Here is a 17659-nt window from a genome sequence, read left to right on the forward strand (position 1 = left end):
CTTCAGAGATGGTCACTCTTTAATATTAAGAAAAAAAAAAATCACAAGGGTGGCCAGGACAGCCATAGGATCTGGGGCAGACTGAGACAGCAGTGGATTTGGGGCAAAGCAAGGCAAGTTGGATCCCCATGTCAGAGATAGCAGAGGATCCAGAGCAGTGCATAAGTAAAAGTTGGGTCCTCTGCCAAATTGACTGGATCCTAGAAGAGGTATACAGTGGATCCAGCAGATATGGAATATCCAGCTTTTGCCTGTTTTCTCCATTGACTTGCAGCTATTCCCCTCTATTTCCTTCCCCTCCTCTCCCTTCCTCTCTTTCTTTCCATTCCACTCTATCCATGTGCATCTCCCTCCTTTTTTCCTTTCCTCTTCATCTATGTGCATGCCTTCCCTTTCTCTTCAGTTCCCTTTCCCTCCCCTTCATCCATGTGCATTTCCTCCTCTTTTCTTCCCTTCCTATCCATCCCATATGCAGTATATCCTCTCTTCCCTTCTCCTCCATCTATGTCCAGCATTTCTCCCCTTTCCTACTCTCTTCCCTCCCTTCCACCCATATAGCCTTAATTCCTTTCTTCATCCCCACCTCCCTCAGTCCAATAATGTGCCCCTCTCTCTCTCCCCCATTGGCAAGTCCAGCGTTTCTCCTCCTATAACCTTCATTTTTCTGCTGTCTGGCTCCCGGCAGTTAGGAGACAATACAAGGCCCGACACCAGTGCTAACTTCATTGATGAAGAGCCTTCAAGTCCATGTGCTCATGAAGGCACTGTCAGCTCTGCCTTCTTTGACAAATATGCTTCTCAGGAGCGGTACCAACAGGGTCTTACAAGTAGATAGGCTCGAAGTCTCTTCTTCACTAAAGACAGCACTAGAGTTGGGCCTGTCTCCTTACTACTGGGGGGTCGGACTAGAAGCAGATAATTGAAGGGAGAGGAATCAACCAAAGCCTGATGGAAATGGGGCGGCAGAGGGGTGGAAAGCAATTTTTTTAAGGGGCCACCCCTTAGCAATGCCTATGCGCTCTGGGGCCCCTCTGAAAAAGGGAGATTGATTTTTAAAGAAGACTGGGAAGTTGAGGGGAAGAGAAGAGTTGCCTAGACCTTGGGGGTCCCCTGGAGCTCTGGGGCCCAGGGCAACTGCCCTTTTCCTCCCCCTCCCAGTGCCAGACCTGTGGAAAGGTGAAGAGAATAATGTTCTTCCCTAGCAACTAGTGATGTCATTGTAAAGTCTAACTTTCTGCTTTTGGGAGGGCTTTGTTGAATTCTCTCAGGCATCCCCCTACTACAGGATTTGCAAGGTCTCTATAATAATTTTTGAAGATGGAACAGAATATATAGATGTAGATATTTTTCCTTAAAAAGCTGGCTCCTATATTGAATAGTGCTCACTATTAACCCCAGTGCAAAATATTAATAAACTAGTGTTTAAGCCCGTTACATTAACGGGTGCTAGAATATATGGCTGTCTGTCTTTCTTTCTTTATGTCTCTCTCCCTGCTCCTGTTTCTTTCTTCCTTTCTTTCTGTCTTTCTCCCTCCTGCAATTTTTTTCTCTCTCTCCCTGGCACCCTTTGCCTGTCTGTCTTTATTTCTGTGTCTCTCTGGTCCCCTGTCTGTCTTTATTTCTGTCTGTCTCTCTCCCTAGCCTCCTTTGTCTGTCTGTATTTATTTCTGTGTCTCCCCCCCCCCCCCCCACTTTCCTTTGCAGAAGCAGCAGTGCTATTTCCCTTCCCCTCCAGATCCCTGTGAAGTAGTAGCAGCATTTCCCCCCACCCACCCCCCATTCCCTTCTCTCCCCCCCCCACTTTCCTTTGCAGAAGCAGCAGTGCTATTTCCCTTCCCCTCCAGATCCCTGTGAAGTAGTAGCAGCATTTCCCCCCACCCACCCCCCCATTCCCTTCTCTCCCCCCCCCCCCACTTTCCTTTGCAGAAGCAGCAGCGGTATTTCTCTTTCCCTCCAGGTCCTTGCTGAAGCAGTAGCAGCATTTTCCCCCACCCCCCATTCCCTTCTCTCCCCCCCCACTTTATTTTGCAGAAGCAGCTGTGATATTTCCCTTCCCCTCCAGATCTCTGAGAAGTAGTAGCAGCATTTTCCCCCACCCACCCCCCATTCCCTTCTCTCCCCTACCACCACTTTCCTTTGCAGAAGCAGCAGCGGTTTTCCCTTCCCCTCCAGGTCCCTGCTGAGTAGTAGAAACATTTTCCCCCACCCCCCATTCCCTTCTTACCTTGAGCTGCCCTGCTCCGTTCGGCCCCTCCCCCTTCCCTTCCCGTGTGCTGTCCTGCTGCGGCTGAAGGTTTTTTTCGGCGACTCCTCCTGTTAAAACTCCCCCCCCCTCCTCCCGCAACCGCTCCTGTTCAAAGCGGCCTGCTGAGGTTCGCGGCCGCTGTAACGAACCTCGCAGGCCGCTCTCCAACTCGGTAGCATGTTCCCTCTGACGCGATTGCGTCAGAGGGAACGTGCTACCATGTGGAGAGCGGCCTGCGAGGTTCGTTACAGCGGCCGCGAACCTCAGCAGGCCGCTTTGAACAGGAGCGGTAGCGGCTGTTGCAGGAGGATTGGGGGGGGGAATTCGTGAGCGGCGGCAGGACCATGAGGCGGGATTGAGTTTTTCGGCTTCCCCTATCTGGGGAAACCGCCGTGCCGAACTGAGCTGCACGTGGGGCCGTAGTAAGCGCGGGGCATGCTGCAGTCTTGGCGGCCACGGACATACGGATCACGGAAGCACGCCGATAAGACTGCGCATGCGCCGCCTACGGTTTTATTATATAGATAATTGCTGACTACTTATGTATATTATTGTAAGTTCTATATGCTGTAGCTCTGAAAAACAGCAAGATTTTAGTTTATTCATATTTTAGATGAATGTGCTCCCATTGACAAAATATTTAAAAATTTGCTTTGGGAATTGTGAATATCTATCCTCTTGTCAAAGCATCACACATTATTTCTATGTAAATCTGTTTCTTGTGAAAGTTCTTTATATTGTATGTGATAGACATAACAGGAGAGGAAGACTTTGAAGATTTAACTGACATAGGAGATGAGGGAGAAACCCCTTCAGGGCTTCCTGGCCCTGCAGCAGAACAGCCAACACTTCCAAAGAAGCCAGCACTGTACCCAGTCCAAGGGATTAAAAGGAAGAGAAGTGCTTCCAAGAAGCCATTATCAAACAAGCCACAGGATTTTCAGGTGAACAGAAACCAAAAACCAAAAATTATGGCAAATATGTGAAAGCTGGAAACACAAGTTCAGGATCTACCACAAACATTCACTATGACCTTCAGGGAGGATAATTTTATAACAGATCATCTAGGTTGGGAAGACAGATAGGCTCTGTGGAGATAATTCTATGAAGGGGCGCTTACATGTAGGTACCTTGATGTAGCATGAGGAGGGTTCAGTCAAGAATGGCATCTGGGTGCTCAGATTCCATTGTATAATAGTAGAATAAACCACATTGGTGTGCTCACTTTTATGATCACAGCCATAAATGTGCACATATACAGGAACTGTGGCACACAACTTATAGTATGGCCCCCTTACAATTATGCGCTATGCCACTTATGCACGCCCTTATAAAATAGTGCTGCCACATTCACATGCATAATTATAAAAAAAAATTTTGTGTGTTTTTATAAAAACAAAAAAGCAGCTGAATCATGGCTAAAATGAAGCTGCATACATTTATACCTGTAGATATAAATGCATATGGTTGAAGTGTGCACCTATGTAAGTGGTTTTTAACCTATCCTTGTACCTTGTGACTACCAGTGCTCTGCCCATATGTGACCATTTCTGGGAAAAGGTGATGAAAATCTCCAGAAACAAACAAACAAAAAAGAGGTTTAATGAATTCTGTTAGAGTACACAATTTGTAATACGACGGTCCAAATTCCATCTTTTTATTTGAAAAAATTAAAACGTTAGAGAACTTCAAACATACAACTTTTGCATCCCTTCTCGACATTTAGGGTCACGTATTACACCTCCAAACGTGCCTACTCATTAATTGTGCAAAAGTATCTAATGTCCTATTACCATAAATTGCATAAGGGACAAGCCTTTTTATGTCATACAGCAACATTAATGTGTGAAAAATCCTTTATAAAGTTACCTTCTTCTGACCCTGTACAATAAATAACCAAATAAATGATGCTTCCTCTACAAGTTCAAGCACAGTAGTCTACATATAATGTTCCTGTTCGGAACTTAAATTGTTTCTTGATTGATGATGTGGGCTAAAGACTCAGCCCAGGCAAAAAAAAGATCAGTATTAATTGCAGAGTAAGAAATGTACAGCGCTGCGTATGCCTTTCAGCGCTATAGAAGTGATAAATAGTAGTAGTAGTAATTTGCATGAGACGGGCCCTCCATTGGTTCATTATTTTGACTTGTTCTGGTCTCATAAAGCATTCATATGGATTTATTATCCAGGCAATTACACCAGCAACTTGTTATTCACAAGGAAGACTCTATTTTTGTAGAATTTTTTTTTTTTTTTTTTGCAAAAAGAAGCAAACTATAACTTATGCATGCAGTAGCTGCAACTCAGGAAGTCCTTCTGCCAGGGCAGGAGAATCTTTGAACTGGCGAATCTATGTACGTTGAATTGTTGACAGGCTAACGATATTGTAGAGAGGTGGATACAGAGCGTCTAAAGAATGGGTAGATTTATTGACAAGGTGAAACGATATAGAAGAACATGAAACAGTGGAAGCTGAGAAGTTGAGTTAAAAAGGGGGAATAAAGTCAGGTTTAAAAGAAAGGATGTGAAAAGAGTCTGCTATCCAAGGTCAGAGAAGGGAGAAGAGGGCAACAAGAAGACTCGTAAGGCTAGAAGGCAAGGAAAGGGACCAATAGAAACAGTGCCTGAGAACAGGGCAAGTGCATGTCACTAAGGGCCTTGACTCCAGTGACTGGAGGGAGAGAGTCATATGCAGGAGTCGACCTATGAAAGCACAGAATATAAAGACTCTAGGATTATAAAGAGCCTAGGAAATGCACTGGAACCACAAATATAAAAACAAATGGAAGACATGCACACAAAATTGTGTGTGTGTGTGTGTGTGGGGGGGGGGGGGGCAGAGCGTGACTTGTTTTACTTTTCTTGAATCTTTTCATTTAGATCAGGATTCGAGTGATAGAAGCGAGGCAGTTACAGAGTATAAATATTAAACCTGTTGTGAAGGTGACGGTTGCTGGACAGACTAAAAGAACCAGAATACGGAAAGGGAATAATCCAATCTTTGATGAGGTAAGATGTGATGTGACGCTTAACTTACCGTAGGCAAAAGAGAAGAGCCCCTTGTCTTAGGATACAGACGCAACAACAAAGAAAAGACAAGGGGGATGCCTAAATCAACCAAAACAAGTCTGTATTCAAAATAAAAGGTTACTCATATAAAAAAAGTCTCAACTAGGGATCCTTTTATTTTTAATAAAGGCTTGTTTTGGTTGATTTAGATATCCCCTTGACTTACCGTGCCATAAAGCCTGGAAAGTAGTCCTTTGCAGTGCAAGGGGCACATATAACGACATCTGTATTTTCTGAGCTGAATCCACCCTATTCTGGGATCTTTTTCCAATATTTTGCTTGGGAGCCTGTCATCTGAACTTCTGCCACCTCTGGAGAAAATAATATAACTGGAATTTTTGACTCCTAAACAGTAGACACAGTTCTATAAATTATGTGAACCGCTCTGTTATTGTGTAAGGAAGGGCAGTATATTAAATAAAATAAATCATAAACCATAATGTCTTTTGTAAGTCGAGATACCTCTGTTTGGGAGAAAAGACTAGGCCCAGTATTTTTCTTTCTGCTGATAGATGTGGTTTCGTTATTATTGTACAATAGTTTACTTACCTGTTAGAGCTTGGCTTGGGTTTAACGAAATTGAGAATGCTTACCTTTTTGAAAAACATGGTATATAACTGTTTGGATGCAAAGTATGGATTGCATACACAGTTGCTCCTTTCATGCTTGTTCATCTATTTTTACATTAGAACACAAATCTACATTCTTAAGTGGACAGAAAATTTTATGAGTGTGTAACCAGGTCCCCATTTAGGTGAGGCTGAGAGCGACCCCTGAGGCAGTGCAAACTGATAATTTGGGGTGTCTGTGGTTTCTCTGCATGCACCACTCCTCTCTGCTGCTCCCAATCCATCAAAAAGGGTCCCTGGTGAGGGCTGAATATTGCCCCTGACCTTCACAAAAAAGAGAGGTCAGGGAAGGTGCAAGATATGATATTAGGGAGGAGCCTGAATATCAGTCAGCAGCTGCATAATTTACACGCCCCCTGATTTCCCCTCCTGATCCTCCAACAAAGTCCCCTCATTCCCTCTTCCCTCCCCCCCAACCTTCTGCCATGATCAAGCTTACCCCCTGATCGGAACATCCCCTTGTCCCCAACCCCTCTGCCAACTAGGTAGGCCCTCTGAGCCTATCTGATTTCCCTGGGGGGTAATTGAAACAGGAATAAAGGCCACTCGCTCCTTCCCCTTGCAGCTTCCCTGAAAAAATTGGCTTCTGCAACCTTTTGCAACAACTCACAGTGCTAAGATTTTGGTTAAGCTGTAGATGGCTTAGTTCTCTTAACCTCTCATTCTTCAAAATATCTCCATGGCATGAATGCAGAGGCGGCGAGTCTATTTCAATTGAAGGAAAACTTTGGATAGAGAGCATAGGATGAAGTTAACAGGTTTTAGGATCAGGTGTAATCTAAGGAAATACTTTTTAACAGAAAGGGTGGTGGATACGTGTTTCGCAGTGAAGATGATGGAGACAACAAATGTGTCTGAATTCAAGAAAGTATGGGACAATCACATGGGATCTCTTAGAGAAAGGAGGAGATAGTGGATACATAAGAACAAAAGAATTGCCATAGTAGGACAGACTGAAAGTCCATCAAGCCCAGCAACCTGTTTCCAATAGTGGTCAACCCAGGTCCCAAATCCCTAGCTAGATCCCAATCAGTTCAACAGATTTTATGCCACATATCCTAGGAATAAGCAGCGGATTGTATTTATTTATTTAATTTTCTATACCGTTCTCCCAGGGGAGCTCAGAACGGTTTTACATGAATTTAATCAGGTACTCAAGCATTTTTCCCTGTCTGTCCCGGGGGTGGGGGGGGGAGGCTCACAATCTATCTAATGTACCTGGGGCAATGAGAGGATTAAGTGACTTGCCCAGGGTCACAAGGAGCAGCATGGGTTTGAACCCACAACCTCAGGGTGCTGAGGCTGTAGCTTTAACCACTGCGCCACACACTCCCCACTCCCCAAGCCATCTCAATAATGGCTTATGGACTTCTCTTTTAGGAAATTATCCAAACCATTTCTAAACCCTGCTAAGCTAACTGTTTTCACCACATTCTCCAGCAACAAATTCCAGAATTTTTTCACCAGTCTGTTTTAAATCTACTACTTAGTAGCTTCATCGCATGCCCCCCAGTCCTAGTATTTTAAGAAAGAGTAAACAAGTGATTACATTTATTCTTTCCATTCTACTCAGTATTTATAGACCTCTATCATATCACCCCTGAGCTGTCTCTTCTCCAAGCTGAAATGCCCCAGCTGCTTTAGCCTTTCCTCATAGGGAAGTCATTCCATCCCTTTTATCATTTTTGTCACCGTTCCTTGTATCTTGTCTAATACCACTACATCTTTTTTGAGATACAGTGACCAGAATTGCACACAGTATTCGAGGTGCAGCCGTACCAAAGAGCAATACAAGGGCATTATAACATTTTCATCTTTGTCTTCCTATCCTTTTCTGATAATTCCTAATGTTCTATTTGCTTTCTTAGCCACCGCTTCACATTGAGCTGAGGGTTTCAACGTATCCTCAACAATGACACCTAGATCCTTTTCCTGGGCAGTGACTCCTAACATGGGACCCTGGATCATGTAGTTATTGTTCAGGTTCCTCTTTTCCAAATAGATCACTTTGAACTTGCTTACAATAACCGCCATTTGCCTTTTGGATGCCCAGTCTCACAAGGTCCTTATGCAATTTTTCAGAAATCCTCTTATGATTTAAAAACTTTGTACAACTTTGTGTCATCAGCAAATTTATCCCCCTCCACACTAGTGTTTTTTAGCACCAGCCGTGGCACTAAATATCTCCATGAGAATTTTATGAGCGTCAGAGCTGTTACCACTGCAGTCAGCGATAAAAACGCTAGTGCAGCTTTGTTAAAGGGGGGTTAATTATCTCACTAGTTATTTCCACCTCTACATCATTGATAAATATGTTAAAAAGCAGTGGTCCCAGCACAGATCCCTGGTTAACCCCACTATTTATATTTCTCCATTGGAAATATTGACCATTTAAACCTATTTTCTGTTTTCTGTCTTTCAACCAGTTCTTAATCCATTATAGAACATTATCTACTATACCATGACTCTAATTTCCTCAAAAGTCTTTCATGAGGTACTATGTCAATTGCCTTTTGAAAATGCAAGTACACAATATCAGCTGGCTCACCTTTATCCACGTTCATTCACCCCTTTAAAGAAATGCAGTAGATTGGTGAGGCAAGATGTCCCTTGTCTAAATCCATGTTGGCTTTCTCTCATTAATCCATGCTTATGTATATGTTCTGTTATTTTGCTTTTCATAATAGTGGGAGTGTGTGGCACAGTGGTTAGAGCTGTTCCTTGTGACCCTGGGCAAGTCACCTAATCCCCCATTGTCCCAGGTACATTAGATATAGTGTGAGAGGGAAAAGTACTTGAGTACCTGAATGTAAACCACTTAGGGCTCCTTTTACAAAGCTGCGTTAGGACTTTAACGTGCTGAATTACCGCGCATGCTAGACCTTAACGCTAGCATTGAGCTGGCGTAAGTTCTAGCCGCGTAGCATGCGGAAATAGCCTGCATGCACTAAAAATGCTAGTGTACCTTAGTAAAAGGAGCCCTTAGGCTATAAGTGGTATATAAATACCAACATTTTTTTTCATAATAATCTCTACTATTTTGCCTGGCACCAACGTCAGACTCACTGGTCTATAATTCCCTGAATCACCCCTGGAACCCTTTTTAAAAATCAGTGTCACGTTGGCCACCCTCCAGTCTTCTTACTAACAATAGCTCTGTGAGTTCATTTTTCAGCACCCTGGGATAAATACCAGGTGATTTGCTGCTATTCAATTTGTTAAATTGACCCATTACATCTTCCAGTGTTACAGAGATTTGTATGAGTTTCTTTGATTCATCAGAATTGAATACCATTTCTCATACCGGTAACTCCCCTACATCTTCCTCAGAACTTGTTTAATCTCTCTGTTATAGCCTTGTCTTCTCTGAAAGCCCCTTTTATCCCTTGGTCATCTAGTGGTCCAACTGATTCTCTTCCTGGCTTCTTACTTTAAATATACTTTAAAAACATTTTACTGTGTGTTTTTGCATCCAGCACAATCTTCTTTTCAAGGTTTCTTTTTGCCTTCCTTATTAGCGCCTTGCATTTGATTTACTATTCCATGTGCTGTTTACAATTATTTTCAGTCAGATCCTTCTTCCACTTTCTAAAAGATTCTCTTTTGGCTCTAATAGCTTCCTTCACCTTACTTGTTAACCATGCTGGCTGCCATTTGATCTTCTTTCCTCCCTTTTTAATACATGGAATATATCTAGTCTGGGCCTCCAGGATGGTATTTTTGAATGACATCCATGCCTGATGTAAATTTTTGATCTTTGCAGCTGCTCCTCTAAGTTTCTTTTTTTTTTTTTTTAACCATTCTTCTCATGCTATCATAGTCTCCTTTTTTAAAGTTAAATACTTTGCTTTACTTCTTGGTTCCTGAAGCAGCTGCTCCAGACTAGATGTGGCCTTTTATCTGCTGTCATGTTTCTATGTTTCTTCCCTGGTAGGAGTAAAACCTACTGGAAGATATTTTTATTTTTTTCTGTGGAGAAGGAAAATAGGTCACTCCAAACACTCTATTCTATCATTTCCTCCAACTCTAAAGAACACTTACTGCCAAGATTTTTCTAGACCAACAAATCTCCATTTATAGCAAGAAAGATGTGGTTGAGATGATGGTGCAGGAATGAGGGATTTAGATTTGTTAGGAACTGGGAAAGGGGAAGTCTATTTCAAAAGGATGAACTGCACCTTACTTGGGATGGAAACAGACTGCTGGCACTAACATTTAAAAAGGAGATAGTTTAAAAGCTGCTCATTTTGGGGAGGAAGCCAACAGTCACCTAGGAGTGTATGGTTTGGTGTAGAGTATCCTTGAAGGATACTATTGAAACAGGAGATTTAGGGAATCCCAATAGAGAAGTTTCAATAATGGTGAAAGAGAGCCAGGAAGACAGAGTAAAGGACACAAATTAAGAGGAAGGCAGAGTAAAGGTCACAAATTATCCCTGTCAGCTTCTAAGCAGCCTGTAAACCCCCCCCCCCAAAAAAAAAAACAACAACACACACACTGCCTGAGTGTGCCTAAATTGTGCACCAGCATTTTACTCCTAGTTTCAGTAGGTATAAGTCTGACACCCAAAGTGAGGTATAAGATCAATACTTAAGTGCAATTTTATAAAGGGCATGTGCCCTTTATAGAACTGCGCTTAGTATCATTTTTGTTCTCACACACATTTTTGAGTGTCATTTATTGAATCTAGCCCAAAATGTTATTCTACATGCCCAAGTACCTTATAAAACTGCTTCCTAAATGGATAAGCTAGGTGTTTATATCAGAGCCTCAAAAATGAGGAATATACAGATAACTTTGTGCATTTGGTTGGATGTTGGCCCCACAAGCTATAAATACATAACTAATAACAATCACTAATAATGATTGCATTTCCCATTTTTAAAATTTTGATGCTGAACTGTGCTATTAAAAGTTCTTTACATAGTACTCTAGGGGCTTGGGGGATATGCGGAATTAGCTGTTTCGTTTTTCTAACTCATTTGTTCGCTTTTTTATACATTGACCAATAGAAGATTCTGAGGTGCAGAAGATTGCAGTTCTGTTGTAACTGCTTGGTGAATATTAAGTTTGCTGTTGCAGGCAGATGTTTCTGAATGATTAATTTTGTGATGGTCATTGCTATGATAGCTAACATTTTAAAAATATTTGAAAGAAAAAGCAAAGGGCTTTATTGGAAAGAGATTTCAGAAGCTGAAAAGAATAAGAGTAAAAGTCCTTAAGCTTTTGGAATTCTAACTATTTCCCTGTTTTACCTCTTGAGGTCCTAAAGCGCACAGTTAATAATATAAAGAAATATGGAAGGTAAATTACTAAAGCAGTTTAAGTACATGAAGTGGATTATTTTTCTTAATCTATTATCACATCTTAATTTTTCTTGCTTTTTTCTTTTCATTCAACAGACCTTCTTCTTCAATTTTTTTGAATCTCCAGCTGAGCTCTTTAATGACCCTGTATTTATTACGGTAAGTGAATGTGATACCACAAAGCTACCTTTCTGAGGGAACAGTGCTTTTATTAGGGATGGTGAGTTAGCTGGGGCAAAATATCCTGACTCTATTCTGCTATCACAATTGCCTCCACCACACTGAACTTTATCTGAGATGATTAAAAGGCGCCGCTCATGACAGATTTTACTTGACTCTGATGTAGAGTCATGATTCTTCTGGGCAAGAGCACGAATGGAGAGGCTATGCCCAGCATAGAGCTGAACAAGGTAGAAACCAGGGAGAATCAGGAACCAGATGTGTCTGAATTCAAGAACGTTGGGACTGGGAGAGGAGAAGAGAGGGGATGGTGCTGATGGGCAGACTGGATGGGCCATTTGACCTTTATCTGCTATCATGTTTCTATGTTTCTAGAAGTATGCATTGAACAGGAATCACCGGTAGGGTAGGAATCGGGCATGAAGCAGGAATTAAGGCTGAAACAGGAATCATGTATGAAGCAAGGGAAGAACTTACACTGAAGCAGTACAATAAACTAGAATAGCAGGAAATGTAAGAAACACCATCTGAAAACTGTTGAACCAACAAGAGCGTGTCTGGCTAGTCTTCCATTAATAAAATACACATCCAATGGACTTGTCCTTCTGCCCCTCATGGTAACTAAGCAGCCCATCCCTAGTCTTCAAGGCTGTGGGTGCAGTTCTCTGGAAAACCTTATAGCTAGTACTGATATTTTATGGGATAATGTTGAAAAAGTAATCTTCTGTTTTAAATGCAGCAAAGTCCCTGAGAAACATGAACATCTTTGAGAATTTTAGAGCTGTACCTGATATTCGTATTCGATCCAATTCAGCCTTAAATAGTGTCCCAAATACATTAGTCATATTCAGCTGAATAATGATTTTAATTCAAGTACAAATAATCTGGGGGTTCTACTGAACTAAATTCTACTGAAATAAACACTTGATTTCTGATTTCATGTTGTTACTTTTATTATTTTTATGTTAAAACTCAATGCCCGTTATTCATATCTGGTCGAATATTTTTCATGGTTCGTATTCGGCTGAATAGTAAAATAAACTATTGGGACAGCTCCACTTTGTAGTGAATTTGATTGCTGGGGCTGAGATTAGATATGGACCAAGCTTCAGAAAGACTAAAAAGAACTTAGAAGTCCTAAGAACATGAGAACCACCATAATGGGTCAGACCAGCTGTCCATTGGAACACCGAGTAAAGTAATTAAATTTGCAGATGGCAATAAACTGTTCAAAGTTACCAAGTTTCATTTCATATTGTTTATGTCAATTTCTTTATTTTATGCTTGGATCATTGAAACTGATTACTCTGGTACACTGTTAGAACTTAGCACCTAATATGTCTTATTTCCATTTCCTGAACTGATGTCTTTTCAACTTCTATTTTATTTCTGATGCATTCAATCATTTATGACTATTATTCCACTGTGGATGCACTTCACATTTGTTAATGATATTGTTATAATGTGTTCCTTGTTGGAGCACGCATATTGTTGGCTTTGTATTTCATCTTTTATAAAATCAATAAAACTTCTTGAACTAAAAAAAAACAACACATGCAGATTGTGAAAAATTGCAGGCAGACCTTAGGAAATTGGAAGACTGGGCGCCCAAGTGGCAGATGAAATTTAATGTGGACAAATGCAAAGTGATACACATTGGGAAGAATAACCCAAATCACAGTTACCAGATGCTAGAGTCTACCTTGGGGATTAGTGTTAGGATCAAAGATTACTCCTCTGCCTTCCAGCACTGCTAGAAGGCAGAGATTCCAGCATCAAAGATAGTGCCGCTGCCTTCTTTCATTCTGGGTTCATTCCAGGCAGAAGTGGAGATCTGCCATGGCCTGGGACCACTGGGATCCCTGATCTATATCTGCAATAGGTGTGTGGGGGTAGGGGGATGGGGTGAGTCAAGGTACCACATGGGGTGCTGTACTTTTTTTCTGGGTCTGGGTTTGGTGTTCAGGGATTGGAATTAGATTGGAAAGGGCTAGAGGGGGATTGGAATTGAGGGGGTTGGGGCTAGAACACTAAGGGAATGGGGATTTAGAACCTATGATGGGGTGAATAGATGGGATTTTGGACCTGCTGGGAAGTTGCCAGATAGGAGGACATGAGTTTTGGGGGTATACCACCTCACTGTATGTAATTATGGGGGTTCAGCATGCCCTGGGCAGTATATGCAGGAGAGGAGGAGAGGTATCAGCGCCCTCACCAAGATGGTGCCTGGGACGGTCCCTCCTCCCCACATACTTTCCACCCCCCTTACTATACCACTGTCTGGAAGATCCAGGTGGTAAGTCTAAATCCAGACCTTTGTTAACATGGATGTTCCTTCCCCTTTTGCAAGAGGGATGAATTTTCATATTTTAAACCTTCTCAAGTCCCACCCCAAACATGCCCAGACCATACCACCTTACCATATGGAAATATTGCACTTTCATAAGTTTATGTCCTGGCTTTATAAAATTGGCATTTGGACATTCATGCAATATGGACATCTAAATGTCAATTTTCAGATGTTCAAAATAAAAATAGGGCTTCTAAAATAAGCACCATAATCTGTAAGAGTTATTTGGCTTTTTCTTTCAGGTGTTTGATTCTCGGTCCTTGCGAACTGACTCTGTCCTTGGAGAATTTCAGGTAATGATTTTCAACATGGCTTAGCTGGAATGAAGATAAACATTTAAATGTGATTTCTTCCTCCCTGTTTCAGAAATTTGTGTTCTAATGTTTTGTAATTATTTTCAGATGGATATTGGAACAATTTATGAAGAGCCAAGTGAGTATAAGTGTCAGCAACGGCTTTAAATGATGTAGTATTTGTAAGTAGCCAAAACAGGCATGAATAGTTTTATCAATTTGACACTTCATCGTTAAACCAAAGTCCAGTTCTACTGTCATTTCTTTTTTGACCAATAAGTCTATGCCTAATACATCTACAACCTCTGGCCACATCTCTTCACCACCCTGTCCCACAATCATTACTTCAGTCTTTCCCACGTTCAAACTCAAGTCATGGGCTTAAGAACATAGGAATAGCTTTACTGGGTCAAAACAAAGGTCCATCAAGCCCAGTTACCCGTTCTCATGGTGGCCAATCCAGGTCACTAGTACATGGCTAAAACCCAAAGAGTAGCAACATTCCATGCTACCGATCCAGGTCAAGCAGTGGCTTCCCCCATGTCTTTTTCAATAATAGACTATGGACTTTTCTTCCAGGAAATTGTCCAAACCCTTCTTAAAACCAGCTACGCTAACCGCACTTACCACCGCCTCTGGCAACGTGTTCCAGAGCTTAACTATTCTGTGAGTGAAAAAATATTGTCTCCTATTGGCTTTAAAAATATTTCCCTGTAACTTCATCGAGTGTTCCCTAGTCTTTGTAATTTTTGACAGAGTGAAAAATCAATCCACTTGTTCTACTCCATTCAGGATTTTGTAGACTTCAATCATATCTCCCCTCAGCTGTCTCCAAGTTAAAGAACCCTAAACTTTGTAGTCTTTCCTCATACGAGAGGAGTTCCATCCCCTTATCATCTTGGTCGCTGTTCTTTGAACCTTTTCTAGTGCCGTTATATCCCTCTTGAGGATAAGGAGCCCAGAATTGAACACAGTACTCCAGACTGTGGAGCGATACAGAGGTATTATAACATTCTTAGTCTTGTTAACCATCCCTTTTTTAATAATTCCTAGCATCTTGTTTGTTTTTTGGCCACTGCCGCACATTTCAACATGCATGATTCTAATTTATTTTTCAGAAATTTCCCCGATCTATAAACTGGAAAAAAACCAAAATATCATTTGCATAATGTCTATAATGGATGCTCAATGACAATATATAAAATTAAACAATAATACCGACAATATCGATCCTTGAGGATCTCCTTTTCCTTCAGAGGCTTCTGTGGACACTTCAATCCCATTCGATACACAAAAAGTCCTATGGAACAAATAAGATGCATAAGAACATAAGCAATGCCTTCACTGGGTCAGACCTGTGCTCACGTGGCGGCCCAACAGGTCCAGGACCTGTGCAGTAATTCTCTATCTATACCCCTCTGTCCCTTTTTCCAGCAGGAAATTGTCCAATCTTTTCTTGAACCCCAGTACCTACTCTGCCCTATTACGCCCTCTGGAAGTGCATTCCAGGTGTCCACCAAACTTTGGGTAAAGAAAAACTTCCTAGCATTCGTTTTGAATCTATCCCCTTTCAACTTTTCCGAATGCCCTCTTGTTCTCTTATTTTTCAGAAGTTTGAAGAATCTGTCCCTCTGTACTCTCTCTATGCCCTTCATGATCTTGTAAGTCTCTATCATATCCGCTCTAAGTCTCCTCTTCTCCAAGGAAAAGAGTCCCAGTTTCTCCAATCTCTCAGCATATGTGTCAGATGTGTCGCTCTCCTCTGAACCCTCTCAAGTAACGCCATATCCTTCTTAAGGTATGGCGACCAATATTGGACGCAGTATTCCAGATGCGGACGCACCATCGCCCGATACAACGGCAGGATAACTTCTTTCGTTCTGGTAGTAATACCCTTCTTGATTATACCTAGCATTTTATTCGCTCTCTTAGCGGCCGCTGCACACTGTGCCGTCGGCTTCATTGTCATGTCCACCATTACCCCACTGCAAGACTTTACCACTCATCTCTAGTTTTTCCAGTTTTATCAACAACAATTGTAGGTTCACCGAGTCAAATGCCCCGAAGCATATAATAAAATCATGCAATATGTTTCTTTTTGATCCATTCCTAACCTCAAAACATTTATTGCAGATAACCGTCACCCTTTCTTTGACTTGCTTTCTTTTCAGAGCATGCCTTCCTCAGAAAGTGGCTTCTGCTTTCTGACTCTGAAGATTTTTCAGCTGGTGCCAAAGGTTACTTGAAGGTTAGCCTGTTTGTGCTGGGCCCAGGAGATGAAGCTCCTGTGAGTATTTGCTTTATCTTTTATTAGCCACAGACATTGCTAATGAAATGCCTATTGAGGGCCTGCTGAAAGCCTGATTTTATTCAGAAGTTTTCTCATTATGTTTTTCAAAAGATTTAGGGCAGGGATGGGCAACTCCGGTCCTCGAGGGTCGGAATCCAGTTGGGTTTTCAGGATTTCCCCAATGAATATGCATTGAAAGCAGTGCATGCAAATAGATCTCATGCATATTCATTGGGGAAATCCTGAAAACCCGACTGGATTCTGGCCCTCGAGGACCAGAATTGCCCACCCCTGATTTAGGGGGAAGGTGAAGAGAAGGAATTTTGGATTAAGCTCATGCTTTTGTCAGTTGTTTAAGATGAGTTACATTCAGGTAGATTAGATATTTCCCTGTCCCTGGAGGGCTTACAATCAGCGTAGCCATGGTGTAGCCTCACCCTCTTCTCCATCCACCCTGCCGTGTGCACTCCCCTTCTCTCCCCCTACACCTGTTTAGCTCCCTGATGTGAGCAGCATCTCTAACGTGCTGTCCACACCTGTGTCGGCTCTCTCTCTGATGTCACTTCCTAGTCGCAGGACCCTGAAGTAATGTCAGAGGGGAGTACTGAGGCCGACGTGAGCAGCATGTCGGAGTTGCTGCTCGCCGGTGAAGAGCTAGAGGTACGATGTCAGGGAATTGAAGGCACGCGTGTGGCAGGGAAGGAGTGGGAGGGCAGAGAGGAAGAGAGGTGCCGGCACCCGGGGCAGTCCGCCTCCCCTTTACGACACCACTGGTTACAAACTAAGGGCTTCTTTTACAAAGGTGCGTTAGGGCTTTAACACGAGGAATAGCATGCGCTGAATTGCCACGTGCATTAGACCTTAACGCGTTGAGCTGGCGTTGGTTCTAGAAGCTTAGCGCGGGTGTAGCGCGCGCTAAAATCCTGTGTGCGCTAAAAACGCTAGCGCACCTTAGTAAAAGGAGTCCTAAGTTATCCACCTGAGGTAGTGGAAGGTTCTGGCACCTTTTAACCAACCTTTCTTGAAATTGACCTTAAGCACAGAACACCTTTTAGTTGAAGGACCCCAAATTTGACAAATATTAAGCTATGAATTATTACACTGTTAACTAGAGTTTCACAAGCTAAAAAGTTCTAGCATGTTAAAACATTGACCTCCACCGTTTTATCAAGCAGTGCTAGTGGATTTTAACGTGGGCCAGTGCGGTAAGTGCGCTGCCACTCATAGGAATTTTATGAGCATCAGAGCATTTACCGCACTGGCTCACACTATAAACCTCTAGCACCGCTTGAAAAAA

The 17659-nt window shown here is 42.2% G+C and overlaps 1 protein-coding gene across 7 annotated transcripts in view; it reads left to right on the forward strand.

The window, feature by feature from the left end:
- DYSF (dysferlin) overlaps positions 1-17659 on the forward strand; it is a 539803-nt gene that overhangs the window by 144540 nt on the left and 377604 nt on the right. For all 7 annotated transcript variants that reach the window (XR_004540213.1, XM_033953409.1, XM_033953435.1 and 4 more), the window contains exons 6-11: positions 2996-3189; positions 5126-5254; positions 11346-11408; positions 14022-14072; positions 14181-14211; positions 16244-16359. Coding sequence is in view for 6 of the 7 variants with exons in the window: in XM_033953409.1 (XP_033809300.1) it covers positions 2996-3189; positions 5126-5254; positions 11346-11408; positions 14022-14072; positions 14181-14211; positions 16244-16359 (584 nt within the window). In the remaining variant the exon portion in view is untranslated. The remainder of the gene's footprint in view (positions 1-2995; positions 3190-5125; positions 5255-11345; positions 11409-14021; positions 14073-14180; positions 14212-16243; positions 16360-17659) is intronic.

The sequence above is a fragment of the Geotrypetes seraphini genome, chromosome 1 (assembly GCF_902459505.1).
Source record: "Geotrypetes seraphini chromosome 1, aGeoSer1.1, whole genome shotgun sequence".
NCBI lineage: Eukaryota > Metazoa > Chordata > Amphibia > Gymnophiona > Dermophiidae > Geotrypetes > Geotrypetes seraphini.